Consider the following 23,581-nt stretch of genomic DNA (forward strand, 5'->3'; position numbering starts at 1 on the left):
CCCCATGGGGAGAGTGGGGCGAGTTCCTCAAACTACTCACTAACCAAGTGAGGGACTGACTCCGGGTTACGGAGAGTGTGTGCTTGTATGTGACCCGAGAGGAATTGTGAACAGCAATGACCTTGGGCCACTGAGGATGTACATGCCCTACCAGCGTGTGAGCAACACACGTTGCTCACACACATTCCTAGGAGCGTGGCTGTGTGTCCTGCTAGATGGGGGTGGGGGAGGATGCCCCGAGTCCCCTGATCACTTCTCTGGGTGTGTCTGTGTGTGTCCTGTTAGGCAGGTGTGTATCGGGGGGTGAACGGCACCCGCAACCAACTCTGTGTGGGTACATAACGTTTGCGGATGTGTCCTGCAGGTGTGAGCCAGCGGACGCTTCTGCCAAGCGTCTGCACACGCTTCTGTGTGCTTAGAGTGACTTGGCACCCCCGCGTGTGTCCTGTGGGAGGGAACGGAACCCCACAAGGGCTGGGACAAGCGGGAACGTGCGAGTGTGCGTCCTGCGGCTCCCTGCTCAGCCTCCCGGCGGTCCTGCCCGTGTGCGCGAGTGGAAGGCGCCCGGGGCCCGCGGGTGTGCGCGCGCCGGTGCCAGTGCGAGTGAGTGCGGCGCCGTTCGCTCGCTCCGCTCCGCGCCCGCCCGCGCAGCCCGCACACTCACACTGCTTGGTTGCTGCCGGGTGACGCGGGCTGGGCCCGCCCCCCGCCTGCCGGCCCCTGGCACTCACTCGCCGGCCGCCGCCGAGCAGGCAGCAGCCGCGTCAGGGCCGTCCGGGGGGCGCCGCCGGCGATGCCCGCAGCCCTCGCCGCGCCCCGCCGGGCCTGCTGAGCCGCCCCCCACCCCCCGGGCCGGGGCCGCGCCGGGCCGGGCCGGGCCGCGCCCGGGCGGGGCCGCGCTGCCTGCATGACCCTCCGGCGGCGCGGGGAGAAGGCGACCATCAGCATCCAGGAGCATATGGCCATCGACGTGTGCCCCGGCCCCATCCGGCCCATCAAGCAGATCTCCGACTACTTCCCCCGCTTCCCGCGGGGCCTGCCCCCGGACGCCGGGCCCCGCGCCGCTGCGCCCCCGGACGCCCCCGCGCGCCCCGCCGCGGCCAGCGCGGGCCGCCGCAGCCCCTCCGACGGCGCCCGCGACGACGACGAGGATGTCGACCAGCTCTTCGGAGCCTACGGCGCCAGCCCGGGCCCTAGCCCCGGCCCCAGCCCGGCTCGGCCACCCGCCAAGCCGCCCGAGGACGAGCCGGACGCCGACGGCTACGAATCCGACGACTGCAGTAAGTTTCCAACTCGCCGACTTCCCGCCCCCTCCCCCGGCCCGGCCTCTCGCTCGCTCCCCGACCTCGCGGGTGCCCCGGCCCCCTGCGGTCTCCCCTTTCGCCGGCATCCACCCCCGCCGGTGGCGGCCCCTCGCCCGCTCCGAGCGCTCTCCGCGCGCCCTACAGAGGCAGCCCCGAACCCCTCCCTGACCCACACTAGAGAGGTGGGAAGTTTGGGGGCGCCCCCTGGGGGTGTCCCATTTCCGGGGCCCGGTTCTCGGAGCCCGCGCCGCGCCCCCTCTCGGCCCGCTGGCGGGGAGCTCCGGCGCGGGCGGCGGCTTTTGTTCCGGGGAAGGGCGGAGCTGCGCCCCGGGGAGACACCAGTTGCTGCCTGCCGCGCGGTCCTCCCCGCTTGGGAACCCGTTGCGGGGCCGGCCCCGCAGCCGAGGGGCCGGGCTGGGGCGGGAGGTGGAGGGGCCCGGGGCCGGGCCGGCCTCCCGAGTGGGCCCGGCGGCCCGCAGAGCGCGGCGGCTTCGCTGGCGCCCGGGCCGAGCACCAAAGGACCGCGGGGCCGCTTGTCCTTTGGAAAAACCTTGGCGGTTCTTCCTCCTGTGTCCGTGGACCCCGCCGCGGAGCTCTCCCGGGCCGCCGACCTTCGCCCACCTGTTACGCCCGCTTTCCACCGCCAGGAAGGGTCACCCAGCACGCGCCTCCTCCTCCCGGGGCTGAGCCTCGAGCCCCAGGGAGTGGGCAAGCGCGGGGGTCCCCGGGCCGAGGCCCGGCCGGCGGGAGCTCCTCGCCTTTCCCGTCTCTGACGGTGCCTGCCGCGCCCGACCCGGGACCTTAGGGGAAACCGAGGTGGAAGAGGTCGCCGCCTGGCTCAGAAGGGGTTGGCACGAGACCGGGGTGGGGCTGGGGGGCAGCGCTGCTCGCTAGGGTCCCCAGCCGAGCTGTAGCCCCAGTCGCGTCACTGTGAGACCTGCCACACCAGCCCTGCCAGGGATGTGGACCTTTCCACGCAGGGGTCGCTCGCAGGCTTCGCCAAGGCCCGCTCAGCTGAGTCCCCCCACAACCGCGTGCTGCGCCCGCGAAGGTGGCTGCGCCTGGTTTGGGTGCTCACAAGGGCCTAGGGCCGGCGGCCTGGAGTTTCCCCAAGCATAAAATGTGCCTCTGGAAGCTGAATGTGGAGGTCGTCAGCACCACTGGGGGAGGTGGCCCACCGCTCATTGTCCTACCTAGGGAGGCCCTGGAGGAGAGAGCTGGAGGAGGCCCCACCTCCATCCTCCAAGGGGAGGAAAGTGCTAGGTACTTTCAGTGGGCCTGGACCGCAGCACTCTGGTCGGAACCTGGTGTATTGAGGCCTTGCTGTGGGGCATGGACGTGGGAAGCAGTCCTCTCCGCCCCCCCCCCCCTTCCCTGCCAGCTTGGGGAAATTGGGTCGTGGGAGTTGATTGTCCTCTGCCCTGAATCTTCCCCACCCTCAGCTCCTGGCACCCTGGGCAAATCCCAACCCCTTACTTGCCATGCATCTGGGAAGGACCTAACTGGGACCCAAGTCACCCCTTTGGATGCCATGAATCCAAAGCCACCTCCAGAAGAAGGGTTAGGGAACCTGTTGCCCTTCCAACATCTTTCCTGCTGTGCCAAGGGAGTGAGCTGGCAGGGCAGGGCTTCCCATGAACTTCAGGGAACCCTCCTGGTGCCACCAAGGGCCCTCTGGATGACAGACTGTTATGAGGTGAGAAATCTTGTCATTTCTTTGGGCTCTCCCTAAGCCCCGAGGCAAGGTGGCCCAAAAGTCCCAAACTCAGGCCAGCTGCCTCATCTCCAGTCCATCAACTCAGCAGCCTGTCACTGAGCACTGTCCCAGCAGCAGAGAGTGGGGCAAAGGGAAACAGGACGGGGTCATGGGAACCAGGGGGCTCACGTGTCCCAGCAGGGGACAGACTCAGTTGAGGTGGGCAATGCGAGGCCATCCTGGACACAGCCTTGCCAGCCTGAACTGTGGGCTGGCCACACCCATGACACCAGGCAGTCTGTTGAAAAGAGCTAAGGAGGAGGGCATATGGCTGAGCCACGGCCAGCTTGGGCCCCCTTGTCCCCTTCCAGGAGCAGCCCACCCCAGACTTGGATCCCATCAGTGGCCGAGCAAACATCCTAGGCATGGGAACACAGAAAACTCGGCTCCTTCCTGTGGTGGGACCAGGCTGGGGGTGGAATCACTCTTCAGCAGATACCCGAGGCCGAGGCCCCCTCTCAGCCCTACCAGCCAGATCCCTAGAATAAGCCTAAGTGATTCAAGCCAGATGGTTCATTAGGGCTTTAGCCAGGGTTATGCTATTTGCTGCCCTAATTATTGGATTATCTCTGTTCTAACAAAAAGAAATTAGGGCGGTTGCTCTGTTGTCCAAGGCTGAGAATGAAGTGCTGTGTATTTATTCAGCCTTTCCCCCTCTTCTCTTTAAAGCCCATCCTTTATTAAGGCACCTCCAGGCACAAGCACAAAATTCACATGTTCCAAACTGATCTAATAGGGGGCGATGGTGGGGAGAAAACGCAGTGCACGTTGGAGTTACAAGCGCCCTTCCTCCCACGGGTCCGAGGTGTGGCCTGGCCAAGCTGGGCTGGGCTGCCTGCTGCCCTGGAGAAGGGCCCCGGGCCCCGCCCTCTGCATGTGCTTCTCCCCTGCCGACGCCCTCCCACCCACTCTCCACCTGGGAGACCCAGGCCCTTCTTCAAAACTATAAAGACTAGAATGTCCAGGTTGCAAGTAACAGCAAACTCAAAGTGCCTTAAACAGTGAGGACAGTTGAGATCGTGGGACCCACAGGTAGGTTTACGCAGTGTCTCATCAGCAACCTCGGAGGTGATGGTTCTGTCCCCCTTTCCACTCGGCCATGCTCTTCTCTTCGTAGGCTGACCTCCCTCCCGGTGCAAGGCGGCCGCTTCAGGTCCAGGTGTCACATGTAACAAGAAGATCCTAAATTTGACAAGGGCGTGTTTCCTTGCCCGTATCTCGGCTCGAGGGTGAGGACAGCTCTCCCAGAGTCCCCAGGAGACCTGTCCTTCTGTCTCATTGGCCAGAATTGCATCACATGCCCGTGCTCACACCTGCCCCTGCATGATTCGCCCTCGTCTGGGTCAGGAGCGATGCCCCTGGAGGCCTGGAGCGAGGATGGAGTGGAGGAATCGCTGTCCCGAAGGCCCTCAGCTGGCAGCGTTTCCTGGTCCCTGCTGGCTGTGACTCCCCTTCCTTTGAGCCCAGTCATGTCCTGCTCGCACCATATTTCTATGGATTCAACGTTACAAGACCAACTGTACGGCCGGCACTGTGCTGAGATTCACGAATGCCCGAGACACAATCTCTGACATGAGGGATTTCACGGAAACCGAGATGCACAAGTAGCCCCGCAGTGACAACAGGGAGGCAGGAACCCGAACGAGAAACGCTAGCATGCACAGAGTTTACCCACAGAGAAGGCTCTGCTCTGAGGCTGGGAGAAGGGAAGAAGCAGGCTGGCAGAGTGGAAGGAGAAAAGAGAGATGCTCCCGGCAGAGGGAGTGCCGTGTGCACAGGTAGAGAGGGGTAGGAAACACAGCCCGGCACAGGTGCCTGTCAAGTGGCTCAGGACAAGGTGGTCATATCACAGAGGGCCTTCAGTGCTACACCAAGGAGGTTAAACTGAGTCCAGGAGGCAGTGGTGAACCTTTGAATAATTTAAAGCAGGAGAATGATTAGACTTATAAAGGTCCTAAAGTTCTAATCCTCTGCCCCAGAGCTGCTGGGAAACAGAGACTATGGCTCATTCTTCTTTGTACTTCCCGAAGTTCTTGGCTCAGTGCCTCAGTTTTCCCAACTAGGAAATGCTTTCAACTCGGGCTTGACCATTTTTCTGTGGTTCTTGCAATAGTTTTTTTTTTTTTAATTTATTTATTTTTGAGAGACAGAGTGCACGCAGGGGAGGGGCAGAGAGAGAGAGGAGACAGATCCAAAGTAGGCTCCAGGCTCTGAGCTGTCAGCACAGAGCCTGACATGGGGCTCTAACCCACAAACCGTGAAATCATGACCTGAGCCAAAGTCAGATGCTCAACTGACTGAGCCACCCAGGTGCCCCTTGCCATAGTTTTTTAAAACTATTTGAGAGGCTGACATTTTTCTTCAAAAAGAAAAAAAAAAAAAAAAAAGAACAACCAGGGAAGATTTCCTATCCCCAAGGGTGTACGGGTGAGGAAAGTCCAGGTGCAAACCAAGGTCAAAATGATGCTGTCAGTCTCCATCAGCAGAGCAAAGGGATGTTTGGCCTTAGAGGAACTGACAGGGGCTTGAGCCTGATTTTCTCTGAATTAGCCCCATTAAAGCTCTATAATTATCGACAGGCGGGTGACAACTCTCAAGGGCCCATTAGTGACCAACCCTCATTATTTTTCCAAGGATGTAAACTTTAGCCAGGACACGTGATTTGAGTGGGTGGAGGGCAGGACCCAGCGGCTCACACAGACGAGCACCTTCACCTGCCCTTAGGGCCCTCCTCACCTGCACCGTGAGCCGGCTCCTGGACGGCAGCCCAGCCCTCCCTTGTCCCCGAGAGCGACTTGGCTTTTCTCTGTTTCTCTGTTGCGTCCTCCTAAGGTTTCAGCCACGCAAAGTGGCAGACAGAAAAATTGGGGGAAACCATTAGGCTTTAATTTTTTTTTTTTAACGTTTATTTTATTTTTGAGACAGAGAGACAGAGCATGAATGGGGGAGAGGCATAGAGAGAGGGAGACACAGAATCTGAAACAGGCTCCAGGCTCTGAGCTGTCAGCACAGAGTCCGACGCGGGGCTCGAACTCACGGACCGTGAGATCATGACCTGAGCCGAGGTCAGACGCTTAACCGACTGAGCCACCCAGGCGCCCCACCACTAGGTTTTAAGAAAGGAACTATCAGGATGGAAGTGAAGAGGCCTGGATTCTGCTTCCAATTCTGCTGTGCAACCCTGACCAGGTCATCTCCCCTCTCTGAGCCTCATTTCCCTGAATGGGAAATGAAGACTTTGGACGATAAGATCCCTGCCCAAGAGATCTCCACCACCAGCAAGTTTCTACCAATGGTGACCACGCTTCTATTTACAAACTATTCTTTTTAAAAAAAAAAACATTTATTTATTTATTGTGAGAGAGAGAGAAAAAGAGTGCATGTGAGCAGGGGAGCAGCAGAGAGAGAGGGAGAGAGAACCCAAGCAGGCTTGACTCGGGGCTCAATCCCACAAACCCTGAGACCACGACCTGAGCCGAAATCAAGAGTCGGACGTTTAACCGACTGAGCCACCCAGGCGCCCCTAAAAACTATTATTTCTTACAAAGCTTCCGTTGGAGTTCAAAAAAATTCATCAACCCTGCAGCCGTGGGGGAGGGGGGACCACACTGGGTGCGCTGTTCCTTCCTGGGAATTGATAACAGGTGCTGGTTTCCCCGGGCAGTGTCAGCTGTCCCTAAACAGGGATGTCTGGAGAGCCGGTGAAAGGGGCTCTTCTCTTCTGGACCTAAGTTCCCCAGTGGGGAGCAGGTAGCCCCACCGTCTGGCTGGCTGTCCTTCTCTGAGAGTGGGCAACGGGCAGAGATCGTGGGGTGTGCATTTTAACACGTGGGCATCACACCCAATCCCCGCTCCCTTGAACAGCTGGAGAGCAAGTTGGTTGGAACGGACCGGCCATGTGGATTGAACATCTGCTCCCTGCCGGTGTCACCGGCATGGCTGAGGCAATGGTCCCTCCTCTCTGGAAGCTCATGTCTGGCGGGAGACTGGACCTGGGGAGGCCTGAACCGAACAGCAGACTGATTTCCTGTCACGTAGAGCCAACAGCGTTGGAGGATATTCTAAAAGCAGGGACCTGGAGAATCCGGGGCCCGTGGCTGTGTGCGCTGTTACAGGCGTGGTGATACGAACCTCGCTCACAGCACCCCCACCCGCCCAGCTGCACAGATGGGAGCCAGGATCCAGGCCGCAGCCAGATACAGTTAGCACTGAAGCACACGGACTGACGAAAGCGCCTTAGGCGCCACTCAAGCCCTGTTGACTCATAGTTTGGACACAATTCTAGTAAAGATTCTCCCCTGGTTTCGTGGAACAGACAGGGGACTATTGAAAAGGAGGGAGAGCTGTGTGTGCCACCAGAGGCAAGTATTCTAAGAGGAGTTTCAGGCTGATGGCCAAGGAGGAGGCAGAAAAATGAAGAAAACGGTATCTGTGACCATTTGTATATCCTGTCCACAAAGGCCGGGAGGGGAGTGATCCAGTTTGGAACGAGTTCATTCCAGAAGGCGTCTCGGAGGGGCAAGTACAGTTATCTAGAAAGATCGCCAAAATAGATCTGCTCTTTCTATAATTACATACTGAGCATTTCCGGTCCCCTAGGGGCTGCGTTAAGGCACAATGCTGTGAGGTGGGCTCTGTTGTGTCTCCATTTTGCACATGAGGAAACTGAGGCACAGAGAGGCAAGAAAAGCTATCTAAAGTCACACCGCAAAGAAGCACAGTACAGCCAGGACTTGAACCCGAGGTCCGGCGTCAGAGGGCGGGTCTCCTACCCCACGTGCGCCCCTCCCAGGCAAGGACAGAGACTGGGCTGGGTGCCTTGCCCTGTGTTAGGAGCTAGGGGGCAAGACAAATGCGACTCAGTGCCATCATCTCAAAATGAAGGGCAGCTGCACACGCATGGCCCTTAAGTTGCCCGTTTCTCTGCCAAGCCAAACTTAGCCATGCCCCGGCCCCTGCACGAGCCCAGGGGTCTGCAGGCATACGGTCCCTGTGGATCTACTCCACTCTGCCACCATAGTGCCAAAGCAGCCGTGGACAAGATGTGAAGAGATGAGCCTGGCTGGACTAGGCCAGTGGGCCATAGTTCGATCTAGAACCGTGTTGGGTGCCGCTGGCCGGAAGAACAGAGCCCCGCCCTCCCCCTAGCCTCACTCCACCCACTCAGCCCCCCGGCCCCCGGTCGGCCTGTGGTTGGAATGCCTTTCCCCCAGCGCCACTGTGTACGCCAACCCCTAATCATCTTATATGGCTCAGGTGAAGCATCACCTCCTCCAGGGAGCCTTCCCTGGTGGCCCCAGTTCACATCCTTAGACCCCTATTGCTCCTCGCTCACCAGACTCTGTTAGGATAGGATTCTTTCCATCTGTTTCTCCTATTAAGCTCCGCTTTCCTTGGGGCAGGAGCACCGCCTTATTGATACCCTCATCCCTAGAAACCAGCTTATCGTAATACTGTTTGGTAAAGAATGAATGAATGAATGAATGAATGAATGAATGAATGAATAGCGTGCCAGTTGACCGGCCCGTGTCTGGGTTTCTAAAGACATCCTGTGAATTTGCATCTTACTGTCCAGAGACTCACCCCTGGAGGCCTGCTGCTCACCCACAACCCCCGCTTTTGTGCCAGGAGCCACGTCAACACAGGAGGCCACAGCTGCTGTGTGTGATTGTCCCCCAGGGTTGCAGCTGCACCCAATTATTGCCAAATGCTCTGCCCAGCCCTAGAGAGTTGCCTGCTGCCTTTAAAAGGCTTGCAGCTCAGCAGCGCGAGGATCTAGGTGGCTTCTTACTCCTGCGCAGGGCCCCCCAGGGGACCAGAGAGACGGGGGAGCCGCGGCCCCAGGTGTTGCTGGGGAGTGGGGGGGGGGGGGGTCAGCCAGTCAGCCTGGCCGGGACCCACAGCCTCTCAAAGCCGTGTCTCCTCTGACTTCTCCCACAGTCCTCGTGACCCTTCACGGGTGAGAGAAACTGACGCACAGAGCCAAGACTGGCAGTTGCACGAGGACAGCAGGAGGACAGGAACCTTTAGCTGAGTGCCCTGTACCCTGGGCACACTGGGCCCAACGCCGGACCAGCCCCAGGCCCAGCACCACAGCACGGGGGTCTGGGCTGTGGGGCCTGCCACCTGGGTTTGACTCCTGGGCCTCTACTCGTGGTGACCAGGGCTGACGTAGCCTCACTGAACCTCGGCTCCTCTGTTGTCTGGAATGTGAGGAGGACATTGCTCGCTTCCTAGGGCTGGTGGGGCTAAGAGGCTGGGTGGAGAGATTGGATGCAGTAGGTTCTTGGTCGATGGCAGTCACTGTGGGCACCTGGTCCCACCACCCAGGGGTGGATGATGCTCCGCCACTGTGTGGCTAGTGCGTGACCCGAGCCCCCTGTCCGCAGCTGCCCTGGGCACGCTGGACTTCAGCCTGCTCTACGACCAGGAGAACAACGCCCTGCACTGCACCATCAGCAAGGCCAAGGTAGGCCCCCGCTGGCTCCCGCGGTCCCCGGGGTCTGGGGCCCTGGCTGGAGTTGGGGGGCGGGGGCGGCTGAGATCCAGAGGCCCATCCTCCCCACTGTTTCCTGAATGGGCCCTGTGGCACCTGCATCGTGGGTGCAGGGCAGGGAGGGAATTCTGGCCTAAATCCTCTCTGCTGCCCCAGAAGGCCTTGCCGGGCCAGGCACTCAGGGAAGGAGTAGAACAAGGAAGCAGAAAGCGAATGAGAGAAGGAAGGCACAGGTTGGGGGCGGAGCTGGGGAGGGGCTGTGGAGGGAAGGAGGGGAAGCGGAGAGATGACAGGTATGTCCTGCTAGACCGAGAGGGTTTGAATTGGTTGCCTGTGGCCCCTGAAGTTCCCAACACCTGGGCAACCCGACGAGTGGGTGGGCACCCATGCCCTGCTCCAGGCAGGGGATTCATCTCCCGTGGGCTCAGCGCCCAGCCTTGCTCTCCTGTCTCTGGGTTGGGGCTGGGGGCGTCTCCCGCCTCGGGCTGGCAGGCATCAGCTCTCTTCTTAGCCATGCTGTTCCCTCCACCCCCGCATCGATTCCTCTGGGAGGAAGGTGCCAAAGTTGATGTTCTCCCGCAAGGTAAGGGTGGTAGTACAGCCTAGTGGGACTCCCAGTAGAACCGTGGAGGGGCCTGGGCCCAGACCCCTCCCTCAGTCCCAGCCCGGGAGCTTCTCTGCTCCTCAGCACCCTCACCCGTGGCTCTGCCCACCCCGAGGGACAGGCTGCCTGTCTCAGCTGTCACCTGGCCTGAGCCAGCACCCTTGGACTGCCATGCAGGGGGAGTAGTGTCCACTTTGGGCCCGGGGCCCTGATTGGACACCTAGAAGCCCGCATGTGCCATCCTGGCCCCGACCCCCCTCGGGAGCTGCCCGGGCTGAGATGCAGGGGCTCCAGACCTGCCCTTAGGAAAGGAGCTGAGAACCTGGTGATCCGCAGCCATGCCAACGTGGGGTGCCAGCCGCAGGGCCCGGGCAGGTCCCTTTCCCTCTCCTTCCACCCAGCTTTGTAGAGGTGGCTGGGCTTGGGAACTGGAAGCAGGCACCTGCTGCCAGGCCACTCTGGTCAGAGCCACCTAGTCTCTTCTCTCTCCCGGACACCAGCCCCTTCTGTGCCGTGTGCCCTGCCTTCCCTACCAGGGGGGAGAGGGGTGATTGGAAGCCCTGACCTCCAATCTCAGCCCCCCTCCTCCCCAGCTCTCCAAGCCAAACCGGGGGGGCCGGGGGGGGGGCTGGTGAGAGCCTCCATCCTCCTTGGAGGTGGGCCTGGTCGTGAACGGCCGTTCATCTGTGATGCCACGGGGTTGTGAGCTCAGCCCCACACAGGCCACGGCTGCCTCCCTCCATGCCCAGGTGCCACCGCGGAAGAAAAAAAAATACAATTTCCAGAAACCAGAGCAGTCATGAGGTCTGCTAAGACCCTGTCTGCTTATGGTTCCATTGGTTCCCTGGCTGTGCACACTTGACTGAAGGCTCAAAGTTAGCGAGGGATGCCATCTTGTGGAAGGACCCTCCAGGGCCAGCCAGGACGTGTGGCCTCCTTGGATTCGGGCAGGCAGGGAGCGGTGGCAAATCTGGAGCAAAACCGAACCTGGTCTCCAGGACCCAGAACATTTTCCTGTGGGAAAGAGGGAAGCCTATAGATGAGCAGATAGAGGGTCACGTGGGCAGAGGGTCAGTGAGGGAAGCCATGGGTTCGGGGAGCAGGAGAAGAGGCATCCGGAAGAAGGAAGGGCCTCACCAAAGCAGGATAATGAGGCCCTCATTCAGAGAAGGGTGAGTCACCTGGCCTCCATGATCTGGAGGAGAGAAAAGCTGGTCTGACAAAGACTGCCCGTGACGCCTGCCCTGGGCCAGGACATGTAGGGGGAGGGGCGATTGCTCTGGCGCTGAGCCATCCTCCCAGTTCTGAGGGCGTGGGCTCAGGGGTCTCTGCAAAGAGGGTGGTGAGGGGACCCAGCCAGGAGGCCTGGGCACGAGGGATGCCTGCCGACCCCGTGCCCGGAGGCCCTGGCTGCTCTGTGTCTCCAGCTCCCGCTTCACACCTTTGGCTGTACCCCCTCCACTCAGGGCCTGAAGCCGATGGACCACAACGGGCTGGCGGACCCCTACGTCAAGCTGCATCTGCTGCCAGGAGCCAGTAAGGTGAGGGGGTCCACCCCAAGGCTGCCAGCCGGCTCCCCCTGCTGCGACAGGGGCCAACGCTGGGCTTGGAGCACCCAGTGAGGCGTAGAGCTCCCCTGCCCCCTCACACCCCAAGCAAGTTGATGGAACCTCAGTCACTTCCCTCCACCCAGAGCCCCCAGTCAGCCCCACAGCCTCGTGGTGCGCCGAGGAAAAGGGAACTCTTTCTGGAAAAGACTTGCTATTAAGCCCAAAGCTCAAGGTGACCCTCCGCACTAGGTAGAAGGTCTAGACTTTCTTACGTCTTACAGTTCAGTGTCTTGTTTTTAATTTCACGGGAGAGAGGGTTAGATCATCTTTTCAGAGTTGGGTGTGGGACCCACAGACTTTTCAGGGGCAGGCTGTGTGGACCCCATTGCTGGAGGGGGGCGGGTAGGTTGACAGACTAGCTCTGCTTCTAAGAGGACACCAGCGGGAGGCTGGGGCACACGGGAAACGGGGCACCAGAGCACGAGCAGCAGAGCCCGAGGGCTGGTGGTCTTGTCCTGGCCTCTGCTCTAAGAAACCAAGAGTTTGGAAAGGACTTCCTGGCCTTCAAGTGGCCTGCTAGGAAGAGACTGTGATGGAAATGCCCTCCGGGGGAGAGGGCTGCCCTCACCCCTGACTCTTCCCAGGCCAACTAAGCAGGGAAGAGGCTGAAGAGCCATGGGCTGCTAGGGCCCGAGTTGGGTCTGAGGCCCAAACCCCCTACGCCAGCGTGTAAGGGCTGAGGCTCCCCACCAGTCCAGGAGGGCCACCTGGCAGAGGCGATTAGTCCCGATTCAGGAAAGCAGGGCTGCAGGGAAAACAGCAGTGGCCAACCACCTGTGCCTGGAGGCACTGGGCCACCACTCCAGGCCTCAGTGTCCTCCTGTTACAGGTAGGGCCTTGTGACCAGGGGAATGTCCCCAACTCAGAAGCGCGATGGCTGTGAGTCCCTAGACTCACAGGAGCTAGAATCAGTCGTACCAGGAGGCTGAGTCGTAAGGACCTTCCCACACACACAGGAGCTCCCGCGTAGGGCACTATTTTATAAAAAGCCGTCGCCTGATCAAGAAGGCTCCTGAAAACCATGCTGAGAAAGAGGTATTATTGTGCCCTATTTTGCAGTGGGAACTTGACGCTCCCAGGGGGCGAGTAACCTGCTGGGCTCCACAGAGCTTGGGCAAGGACAGCTGGGATTGGAGCCCGGGCCCGCCTGACCTCCTAGCCTGGCTGCGGTGGCCAACCTCAGGGGGAGCCCGTCTTGGGGCTGAGTCCCAGGTGGGCAGGACAGATAAGGAGTATAAAAGAACCAAGAGCTATGGGAAGCAGAGGGAGGAGTGGAGGCGATGGGGCAGCCCGGACCCGCCACCCCACAGGCATTTTCTAGGAGATGGTGTTCCAGGTACAGGGAAGGGCCTGACCGAGGCAAGGAGGTGGGTGGGAGAGAAGCCGGCCCCGTCGCCAGGCTTCTCGGCAGCCCAGTGCCAGCACCTCCTGCAGAAACACAAACTCGGGGCCTGGACGCCGGGAGCCCCCGTTTTAGTTTCCTAGGGCTGCCCTAGCCAGTTGCCACCGACTTCCTCGCTTGCAGCACGCATTTCTTCTCTCCCAGGGCTGCAGCTCCCATGGGGGTGACACCCAGCGTGGCAGGGCTGCGAGAGAGGCCATTTCCACCCTTTTCCAGCAGCGAGAGGCCGCCCGCCTGCCATTCCTCCCTCCACCTCCCACACCGGCGTCCGCCTGTGACTTCTTCCCTCCTCGAGTGTTGTTCCCCCTGCCTCCCCCTGCCTCCCCCTGCCTCCCCCTGCCTCCCCCTGCCTCCCCCTGCCTCCCCCTGCCTCCCCCTGCCTCCCCCTGCCTCCCCCTGCCTCCCCCTGCCTCCCCCTGCCTCCCCCTGCCTCCCCCTGCCTCCCCCTGCCTCCCCCTGCCTCCCCCTGCCTCCCCCTGCCTCTTTCAAGGGCCCTGTAATCACATTGCATTGAGCCTGCCCGGATCACCTGGAAAATCTCCATGTTTTATTTTTTATTTCTAAAGCTTATTTTTTGAGAGAGAGCTTGCGTGTGCACATGCACACATGAGAAGGGGAGGGGCGGAGAGAGGAGGAGGGAGAATCCCAAGCAGGCTCCGCGATGTCCTCACAGAGCCTAGAGCGGGGCTTGACCCCACAAACCGTGAAGTCATGACCTCCCCCCACTGAGCCACCCAGGCGCCCCAACCTCCATGTTTTAGCCAGCCAATTTAACAGCCTTCTTCCCCTAGGCCTACTCAGTGTTGGGGACCCAGCAGGCCTGGACTCCCTGACACTCACAGCCTCGTTTCTGCTCTCACCAGGCAAATAAACTTCGAACGAAAACTCTCCGAAACACTCTGAACCCCACATGGAATGAGACCCTCACTTACTACGGGATCACAGACGAAGACATGATCCGGAAGACCCTGCGGTGGGTGAGGGCCCCAGGCCCCTTCCTCACCCACGCCCTGCCCCAGCCTCCCCCTCGGGCTGGCCCTGCCGCCCACATCCCCAACCACCCTGCACATCCCTACGACTTTGAAAGCAAATGGAGAGCACCGCCCACCTGGCCCCCACCTCATATCTGAAGAGCTGGCTTCTTGTCCTCCAGGATCTCCGTGTGTGATGAGGACAAATTCCGCCACAATGAGTTCATCGGGGAGACGCGTGTGCCCCTGAAGAAGCTGAAGCCCAATCACACTAAGACATTCAGCATCTGCCTGGAGAAGCAGCTGCCGGTGAGTGGGGGATGGGGCTCCACAGGCTATCTGGGCTCCCCCCCTGCTTGGCAGCTCAGGGCCAGTGGCATTTATTGAGCATCTACTATATGCCTGACCTGGCTTCAGGTGCTGGGGAAGCAGACAAAAATCCCAGCCTTCATGGAGCTTGGACAGGAGCCGGATTCAAAACGAGGGGAGTTACCCAAACAGCCTAGGTTAGACAGTGCTCAGGGTCACAAAGGAAAGCACGAGTGGTCAGTGGTTTAGATGGAGGTTTGGGGAATATTCCTGGCAGAGGGAATAGCGGGTGCCGGGTCTGTTAGAGGCACAAGCAAGAGGCTCACTGCGTGGATCAGGGAGAACAATGGGACTGGGTCCTAGGAGGGGAGATCAGAGGTTGGTGGGGGAGGAAGCTGGGAGGGACTCCTCACCGTGAGCGAGATGGGCCGGGGTGGGGGCGGGGGGGGGGGAGATGCCACGCAGGGGCTAAAGCCTCTGTTTTAACAGGCTCCCGGGGCGCAGGCTCCCGGGGCGCAGGCTCGGAGGGAGAGGGGCTGAGGGTGGGGAGAGCCATGGGGGGATGAGTATGACCCAGTGGCGGGGCGGGTGGGGTGCACAGGGGAGGGAGGAGTGGGTGTGCTGGTAGATCAAGCATCCCTGACGTGGGGGGTCGAGCGCCTGGAAAGATCAGAGGTCACTGTGATGTGGAGGGCCATGGGAGGAGCCGCTGGGGATGCTCCAGGAGCACGACAGGCGTGAGGTGCCTGTGAGACACCTAGAGGAGCCTAAAACTAATCCTTTCCTAGAAATGGTGAAAACCAACTTTGCCCCCTGCTGTCCGCTGCAGCTGAGCCCTCCCAACCTCTGTCCATCTGTGTGTCCCTTTCCCTCTCCTCCCTCACTGCCCCCCCAATCCCCTTCCCAGCTCTTGGAGGCCTGGCCTTCACCCTGTTCAGAAGAGCTGGTGGGAGGCATTGGCCAGGGGGCCCCAGGACCCTGAGACCCTCCAGCAGCCTAGTGTTGAGGGCACAACCCTCCTTTTAGGGCATTTTCCCCCCAGAGACCTGGGCAAGGGGAAGGCTCGTCCCTGGTAGGGCCCGGGCCCTGGGACAAATGCTCCGTGCAGGCTGGCCCTAGTCCAGCCCTGGAAAAAAAAAAGTCAGCCTGAGGCCAAGATCCCAACTCTGCCTTTTGCATAACCTGATCAAATTTTATTCCCTCGTCACATTCTTTCCAACTCCTAGACATTTGAATGATGGATGGATATAACCTTTTTTATTTGATTACGAGTCACTAGCCAAAACCCACTTTTTCCGAATGATCTATGTCACTTCTAAAAGGCAACATCAACCCCTAGTATGGCTGTGTTCCTGAATTGTGAACCCTGGCATGATAAACCGCTGTGTGGGGATGGGAGCGCGCAGGGATGTGGGTGCGTGTGCAAGTGCGTGTGGGCACGTTCTCAAGTAGGTGGAGCACATGCGTGTGTTCACGCACGTGGATGCGTGAGAGTACGCGCGTGCCTGTGCTTGGGGCGTGATCAGGGTGTCGCCAAGCCTCGCTTGGATTTGCTAGTCGCTTGCTGGTCCGGCCTCAGGCACGCGGTAACCAAGGAATGCGGTTTAAGATCAGTGCTCTGGCAGTAAAGACACGCTTTGATGGCACATCTTAGGTTTTACGTGGTCTGTGAACATTATTCGTTCTCAGTAAGTACTGAACAATACCCGATCCAATGGTCTTCCTATGAAACAACCCAGTGTATAATGAACCCCGCCCCCCCCCCAAAAAAGCAGCTGAAAATCTGCTCATCTATATCATTTCATGTTCACCCGTCACCCAAACTAGCACAAGTCCTCTGTTTACTGAGCCCATCACACACAAAGCACCAGGCCCGAGTGGCAGACGGTTAAAACCCCCGGGCCTGGTCTGGGCCGTTAATAATGGCCGTCCAGCACTGTGTCGAGAAAGATGCTGAGGCCTCTTCTGAGCTTAGAGTAAGTTCGGTGGCCAATTAGTCCTGTCTGCTCTGGGTGTGGGAGTTAGAGGAGGTGGCCCTTCCCTCACCTCACAGGAGTCCCATCTCCGGAGAGGTGTAGGCATGAACCCTTGCCAATGAGGAGCCACACGGGACGTCACTTGAGTGACAGGCAGAGGACCGTCGTGGGCAAAGGGATGTGGCTGGGACTTCAGTGAGAGGAGCCTACCAGAGAGGCCCAAGGAGGGACCCTGGGGCCTCTAGCTGGGTGTGTCCAAGTGGATGGAGGGTCGGGAGAAGAAGTTCCAGAAGAGCGGGAGCCGGACAGTGGGAACCGTGCTCTCAGGAGGGTGGGGAGTGGAAACCCTCAGGCTAGTCGGGGCGGGGGTGGGGGGGCAGATGGGGAGACCTACAGTTGAGGTCTGATCCCTGAAGCAGCCCCGGGCAGGGGCCAGGGCAAAGGAAGGGACCCCTGTTCCGCTTGGGGTCGGGAATATGTCGAAGCTGTATGTGGGCTCTCCCCAAGGGGGCTGCCCCCTGCACCCTGAAGGCTCCAGGAAGTACCTTCAGGGGGGCTGAGGCCAGGGTGACCCCTCCCCACCCACCGGGCCAGCGGACCGCTTCAGTAGCCCCTGGCTGCGGGAGAGAGTGGGAGCGCGTGAGGACGGCCAGGTGACTGCCTGCCCCGCAGGTGGACAAGACAGAAGACAAGTCCCTGGAGGAGCGGGGCCGCATCCTGATCTCCCTCAAGTACAGCTCGCAGAAGCAGGGCCTGCTGGTCGGCATCGTGCGCTGTGCACACCTGGCCGCCATGGACGCCAACGGCTACTCGGACCCCTACGTGAAGACGTGAGTGAACGGCCCGGGCCAGCCGTCTCCTTCCCCCTTCACCTCACGGGACGGGAGCGCGGCGTGGCAAGCGCTAGAGCGTCTCCCGAGGCAGGGTGGGCGCCGCACCCCCAGGAGCGTGTTCTCTTCTTGGCCACTCTGTGGGTTAAGTCTGACCAGCCCCGTCTCCCAGATGAGGAAGCCGAGGCCTGGAGAATCTGAATGGCTTCCCGGGTCACGCAGAGAGAGCGTGGTTGTCTCCTGACACCCTATTCGGGCTTGCCCTTGACTGCGGCCTCAGGAGGGGCCGTTAGCAGGTTGGAGGAGGGGCCGGGCCTGGCACGGGCATGGAGATCCAGAGCAGGAGCTCTGCCGGGACTTTGGGCTGCCCGTGTGTGCCCAGCCCCGTGCTGGTGCCACAGGTGCCCATCAGGGTCCACCCCGCCCTGCCAGGGGGGCCCATGGCGGTGCTGGATAGAAACTCTAACTCGGGGCGGGGGGGGGGGGGGGCGTGCAAGGCCATCATGCATCTGTGCCAGGCTATACAGTGACCGTAACTTGGAGGGGAAGGCAGGAGCTGGTGGCCCTGCAGACAGGGAGGAAGCGGGACAAACAGCGAGCACCGTCCGTGCTTTGGGCCTGCTACAAATAAATGATGGACGTTTGCTTTCACAGTGAGAATTTCTGGAAGGGTGGGACGCGGGCAGGAATTTGGCTCAGCAGAGGGGAGGCATTCCTGTTTAGGCAGAGGAATAGAGGAGATAAACCTAGAAGAGGGATGAGCCTGGCCTGAGGGGACAGTGAGGAGCCCCAAGGGCCATGGGGTGCCTTGACACCATAGGGAGGCCAGGCCTGCCACAGGCACAACTCTGGGGCCGCCTACCATTCCCATCGGCCTCCATTCTATTTCTGTCACTTTTAAGGTCCTATTATAGGGATGCCTGGCTAGCTCAGCCAGTGAAGCGTGTGACTCTTGATCTTAGGGTTGTGAGTTCGAGCCCCACGTTGGATGTAGAGATTACTTTTAAAGATTTTAGGGGCGCCTGGGTGACTCAGTTGGTTAAGCATCCCACTGTTGATTTCGGCTCAGGTCACGCGTGCTCTCATGTTTCATGGGATCAAGCCCCGCTTTGGGCTCTGTGCTAACACAGGGAAGGCAGCTTGGGATATTCTCCCCCTCCCTCCCCCTCCCTCCCCCTCCCTCCCCCTCCCTCCCCCTCCCTCCCCCTCCCACATAGTCTCTTGCTCTCAAAAATAAGCAAGTAAAATGGGGCACCTGGGTGGCTCAGTCAGTTAAGCATCCGACTTCAGCTCAGGTCATGATCTCACGGTTTGTGAGTTCAAGCCCCGTGTCGGGCTCTGTGCTGACGGCTCAGAGCCTGGAGCCTGCTTTGGATTCTGTGTCTGCCCCTCCCCTGCTCATGCTCTGTCTCTGTCTCAAAAATAAATAAAACATTAAAAAAAAAAAAAAAGTAAGTAAGCTTAGGTTAAAAAAAACTAAGATTTTAAAGTAAGTAGGATTTTATTTATTATAAAATGTGGTACAGCCACTCTAGGAAACCATCTGCGGTTCCTCAGAAGTTAAACATGGAGTCACCACGTGATCCAGCAAGTCCACTGGAGAGCTGGAAACACACGTGCACACGAACACTGGTACATGAATGCTCACAGCAGCATCAGTCACAGGGGACAAAAGGAAACCACCTAAATGTCCGTCAGCTGATAAGCGGATAGACCAACAGTGGCATAGCTACACAAAGCGACGGGATTCAGCCATAAAGCTATGGCTCTGCTAGAACCTGTACGAACCTTGAAAAGACCATGCAAAGATTATGCTAAGGGAGAGAAGCCAAACACAAAAGAAGCCACACGTTGTAAAACTTCATTTATACGAAAGCCTTAAATAGGCAAATACGGGAGCTCCTGGGTGGCTCAGTCCGTTAAGCGTCGGACACTTGATTTCAGTTCAGGTCGTGATCTCACAGTTTGGGAGTTTGAGCCCTGCATCGGGCTCTGTACTGACAGCGCAGAGCCTGCTTGGGATTCTCTCTCTGCCCCTCCCCTGCTTGTGATCTCTCTCTGTCTCAAAATAAATAAACTATGTGTATATATGTGTGTATGTGTGTGTGTGTATATATATATATATGTGTATATATATATATATATATACATATATATATATATATATATATAGGCAAATCCACGGAGACAGCGAACAGATTAGATTGGTAGTTGGCGGGGCTGGAAGGAGGTTGGGGGGAGATGGGGAGTGACTGCTAACAGGTACTGCATTTCTTTCCCAGGTGATGAAAATGTTCTAAAATTGACTGTGATGGTTGCCCAGCTCTGAATATACTAAAAACCATTTTTTGTACTTTATTCTTTTTAAGTAGGCACCATACCCAACATGGATCTCACGACCGTGAGATCAAGTCCTCTGTTCCACTGACTGAGCCAGCCAGGCGCTCCCAATTGTATGTTTTAAAACAGCGCGTTATATAACGTGTGGATCATATTTTTTTTCGAGAGAGAGAGAGAGCACGAGCAGGGGAGGGGCAGAGAGTGAGAATCTTAAGCAGGCGTCACGTATAGCACAGAGCCTGACAATGGGGCTCGATCTCGACTGTGAGATCATGACCCGAGCCAAGATCGAGAGTCGGACACTTAACTGACTGAGCCACCCAAGCGCCCCTGAATCATATTTTAGTAGAGCAACTATTTAAAACTTCAACGCCATCAGGCCCAGCAGCAGGGCCAGGTATAATGGGAAGCTGACCTGGGTCACATGGTGCAGGGGCTACTGGTTTTCCACATAAACAGTGATTTGAGGGATGCTGGACTCTTGATTTCTGCTCAGGCCGTGATCTCACAGTTCATGAGTTCGAGCCCTGTGTCAGGCTCCATACTGACCATGCTGAACCTGCTTTAGATTCTCTCTTTCCCTCTCTCTCTGCACGCCCCCGCCCAAGGCTGTGCCTCTCCATCTCTCAAAATAAATAAGAAAATAAGGAAAAAAACCAGTGATTTGGATCCCCACCTCACTCATTAGCAAAACCGTGATTTCCAGTAGATTAAAGACTACTGTGAGAGGAAATGCCATAACCATCCAGAAGATAATCAGGAGACTCTCCATAACCACTGGAGGAAAAGTCAGCCATATCCAGTCAACTAGGCAAATGTGGGCCCCCTGTAGCTGCCTTATCTCCCTCCCAGGTTTGTATCCTAGAAACCCACGTACGGGTGAGAGGCTGATTTTTGCAGCATTGCTCGGCATAGCAGTACACTCGAAATAGCCACGCGTTCATCAGCAGAAGAATAGATTAATAAAATGCGGCATATGCGTGTATTGAAGTAGCGTGCAGTTAAAATGAATAAATTCAGGCTAGATAAATTAACATGGACAGCTATCCAAACATGCTGATCCCCAAAGCAAACTTGAGAACAGTGTTTCTGAACATCTGTAGATCTCAAATATACAGCACGATACTGTTTCTGGACATTTGTAGATCTCCAGCCCTGCAGAGAATGTCCTAGCAGTGGTGGTCTCTGGGGAGGCAGGGAGAAGGGGGAAGGGACTGGGGAGGGCAACAAAGTGCCTTCACTTGTATCTGGGGTGCTAGAGCTCCGGTACGGGAGGAAAGCCAATCCAAAGCCAAAGTGGCGTGAAATCTGAAAATCTGGCTCTGTGTCCACCTGCCAAGTTGACAGGAATTCCGGGTTCCTATGATGGATTAAAAGTCAGATTTAGTGAGGTATAATTTACACGCTGTAAGTTTCTCCCCTTTTGAAGTTTAACTGCTACATACAATCTTGTTCTCACCACCGCAGTCAAGATAGGGAATACCTCTGTCACCCCAGAAAGTTCCCCCAGCCCTAGGCAACCACGGATTTGTTTTTATTCCCAACAGTTTTGCCTTTTCCAGACTCTTTTTTAAAGTGCATTTATATTCATTTTGAGAGAGAGCGCGCGAGCGAGCACATGCATGCACAGGAGGGGCAGAGAGAGAGGGACAGACGGAGTCTCAAGCTGTCTCGGTGTTGTCAGCACAGAGCCTGATGCAGGGCTCGAAGCCACAAACGGTGAGATCATGACCTGAGCTGAGATCAAGAGTCGGATGCTTAACTGACTGAGCCACCCAGGCGCCCCTCCACACTTTCTTTTAAAGGTAACCTTTCAGCATGTTGCCTTTTAAACCTAACTTCTCTCACGTAGCATAACGCATTGGAGATTCACCCACATGATCACGAGCACCCGTAGTTTGGTCTTTCTTATTACCAGATAGTCATTCATCACCTAGAGAAATCACAAGTTGTTGCTCAGTTCCCCTTTACCTTGAAGCACGTTTCGGTTTCCTTTTTTTTTTTTTTTTTTTTTTTTTTTTTGAGTGTAATTGACCCACAACATTACCCTGTCACCATACAATGCTATTACAATACCTTTGACTATATTCCCTATGCTGTGCCTTTTGTCCCTGTACTCATTCCATACCTGGAAACCTGTGTCTCCCACATCCCTTCCCCAGTTTTGCCCGAACCCCCACCCCTCTGGCAGCCACTGGTTTGTTCTCTGTGTTTATGGGTCTGTTTCTTTGTTCACTTGTTTTATTCTTTAGATTTCACATGAGTGACTTCACATGGTTTTTGTCTTTCTCTGACCTATTTCATTTAGCTTCGTACTCTCTAGGTCCATCTATGTTGTTGCAAATGGCAAGATCTCCTTCTTTTTTATGGCCGAGTGATATTCGTGCGTGTCTGTGTCACCTCTTTATCCATTCATCTATCCATATCTTGACTGTTGTAAATAATGCTGCAATGAACACACAGGTACACGCATCTTTTAAAATTAGCGTTTTCATTTTCTTTGGATAAATACCCAGTAGTGGAATTACTGGATCATCTACTATTTTTTTTTTCCACATTCTATTTATTCGCTATTGAGGGATAGTTGACACAGGATGTTACGTGAGTTTCAGGTGTGCAACACAGTGATTCAACACGTGTATATATTATGCTTTGCCCACCACAACTGTAGCTACCCTCTGTCACCATACAACGCTATTACAGTATCGCTGATTATATTCCCTATGTCGTGTCTTTTATTCTCGTGACTTACTCGTTTTACTGGAAGCCTGTATTTCCCCCTCCCCTGGGTATTTTCTGAGGAACCTCCATACAATTTTCCACAGTGGCTGCACCAATTTACATTCCCACCAATGTGCATGAGAGTTGCTTTTTCTCCACATTCTTGTCAATACTTGTTATTTCTTGTCTTTTTTATACTAGTCATTCTGACAGGTGTGAGATGGTATCTCGTGGGTTTGATTTGCATATTTCTGATGATGACTGATGTTGAGCATCTTCCCGTGTTTCTGTTAGCTAGCTGTGTGTCTTCTTTGAAATAAAAAAAACAATCTATTCTACCCACTTTTAATCGGCTTTTTTTTTAGTGTTGCACAAATTCTTCATTTATTTTGGATTTAACCGTGATAATGGATATATCATTTGCCAGTTTCTTCCTTTCAGTAGGTTGTCTTTTCATTTTGTTGATGATTTCCTTTACTGTGCAAATAATCTTTATTTTGATGTAGTCCCTATAGTTTATTTTTGCTTTTGTTTCCCTTGCCTGAGGGGACATTTCTAGAAAAATGTGATGGAGGCTGACGTCCGAGAGATTACTACTTCTGTTTTCTTCTAGGAGTTTTATGGTTGCAGGTCTTATATTTAAGTCTTTAATCAATTTTGAGTTTATTTTTGTACAGGGTGTTAAAAAAAAAAAAAAAATGGTCCAGTTTTCCCACTATCACTTATTGAAGAGACTATCTTTTCCCTACTATATATTCTTGCCTCCTTTGTTGTATATTAATTGACCATATAAGCATGGGTTTAACTATGAGCTCTTCAAGGGCACCTGGGTGGTTCAGTTGGTTAAGCATCAGACCCTTGATTTCACCTCAGGTCATGATCTCACGGTTTGTGAGTTTGAGCCCCATGTTGGGCTCTGCACTGACCGTGCAGAAACTGCTTGGGACTCTCTGTCTCCTTCTCTCTCTGTACCCTTCCCCTGCTCGCTCACTTGCTTTCAAAATATTTCAAAAAAGAAAGAATTATGGGCTCTCTGTTCAGGTGCTTAACTGACTGAGCCACCCAGGTGCCCCTGTTTATCTTTTTAAACAACAGCCCTTAGTTTCACTGGTATTTTCCTGTTCTTAAGTCTTTACTTCATTTATTCTACTCTGATCTTTATTATTTCCTTCTTTTAACTTTAGGCTTTGTTTGTTCTTTTTCTAGTTCCTTTGGGTGTAAGGTTAGATTGTTTGAGATTTTTCTTGTTTCTTGAGGTAGGA

The 23,581-nt window shown here is 56.4% G+C and overlaps 1 protein-coding gene across 2 annotated transcripts in view; it reads left to right on the top strand.

Annotated features, from left to right (window-relative positions):
* The first annotated feature begins 336 nt into the window (after positions 1-336).
* The window catches only part of DOC2B (double C2 domain beta), a 31,175-nt gene continuing 7,930 nt past the window's right edge, over positions 337-23,581 (top strand). The window contains exons 1-7 of one of the 2 annotated variants that reach the window (XM_058702947.1): positions 337-1,280; positions 9,450-9,529; positions 10,113-10,139; positions 11,627-11,701; positions 14,036-14,145; positions 14,326-14,452; positions 17,101-17,258. In XM_058702947.1, the coding sequence (XP_058558930.1) occupies positions 908-1,280; positions 9,450-9,529; positions 10,113-10,139; positions 11,627-11,701; positions 14,036-14,145; positions 14,326-14,452; positions 17,101-17,258 (950 nt within the window). In that variant the 5' untranslated portion in view covers positions 337-907. The remainder of the gene's footprint in view (positions 1,281-9,449; positions 9,530-10,112; positions 10,140-11,626; positions 11,702-14,035; positions 14,146-14,325; positions 14,453-17,100; positions 17,259-23,581) is intronic. The other variant, XM_058702948.1, reaches the window with a different exon arrangement.

Source organism: Neofelis nebulosa, chromosome 16, assembly GCF_028018385.1.
Source record: "Neofelis nebulosa isolate mNeoNeb1 chromosome 16, mNeoNeb1.pri, whole genome shotgun sequence".
NCBI lineage: Eukaryota > Metazoa > Chordata > Mammalia > Carnivora > Felidae > Neofelis > Neofelis nebulosa.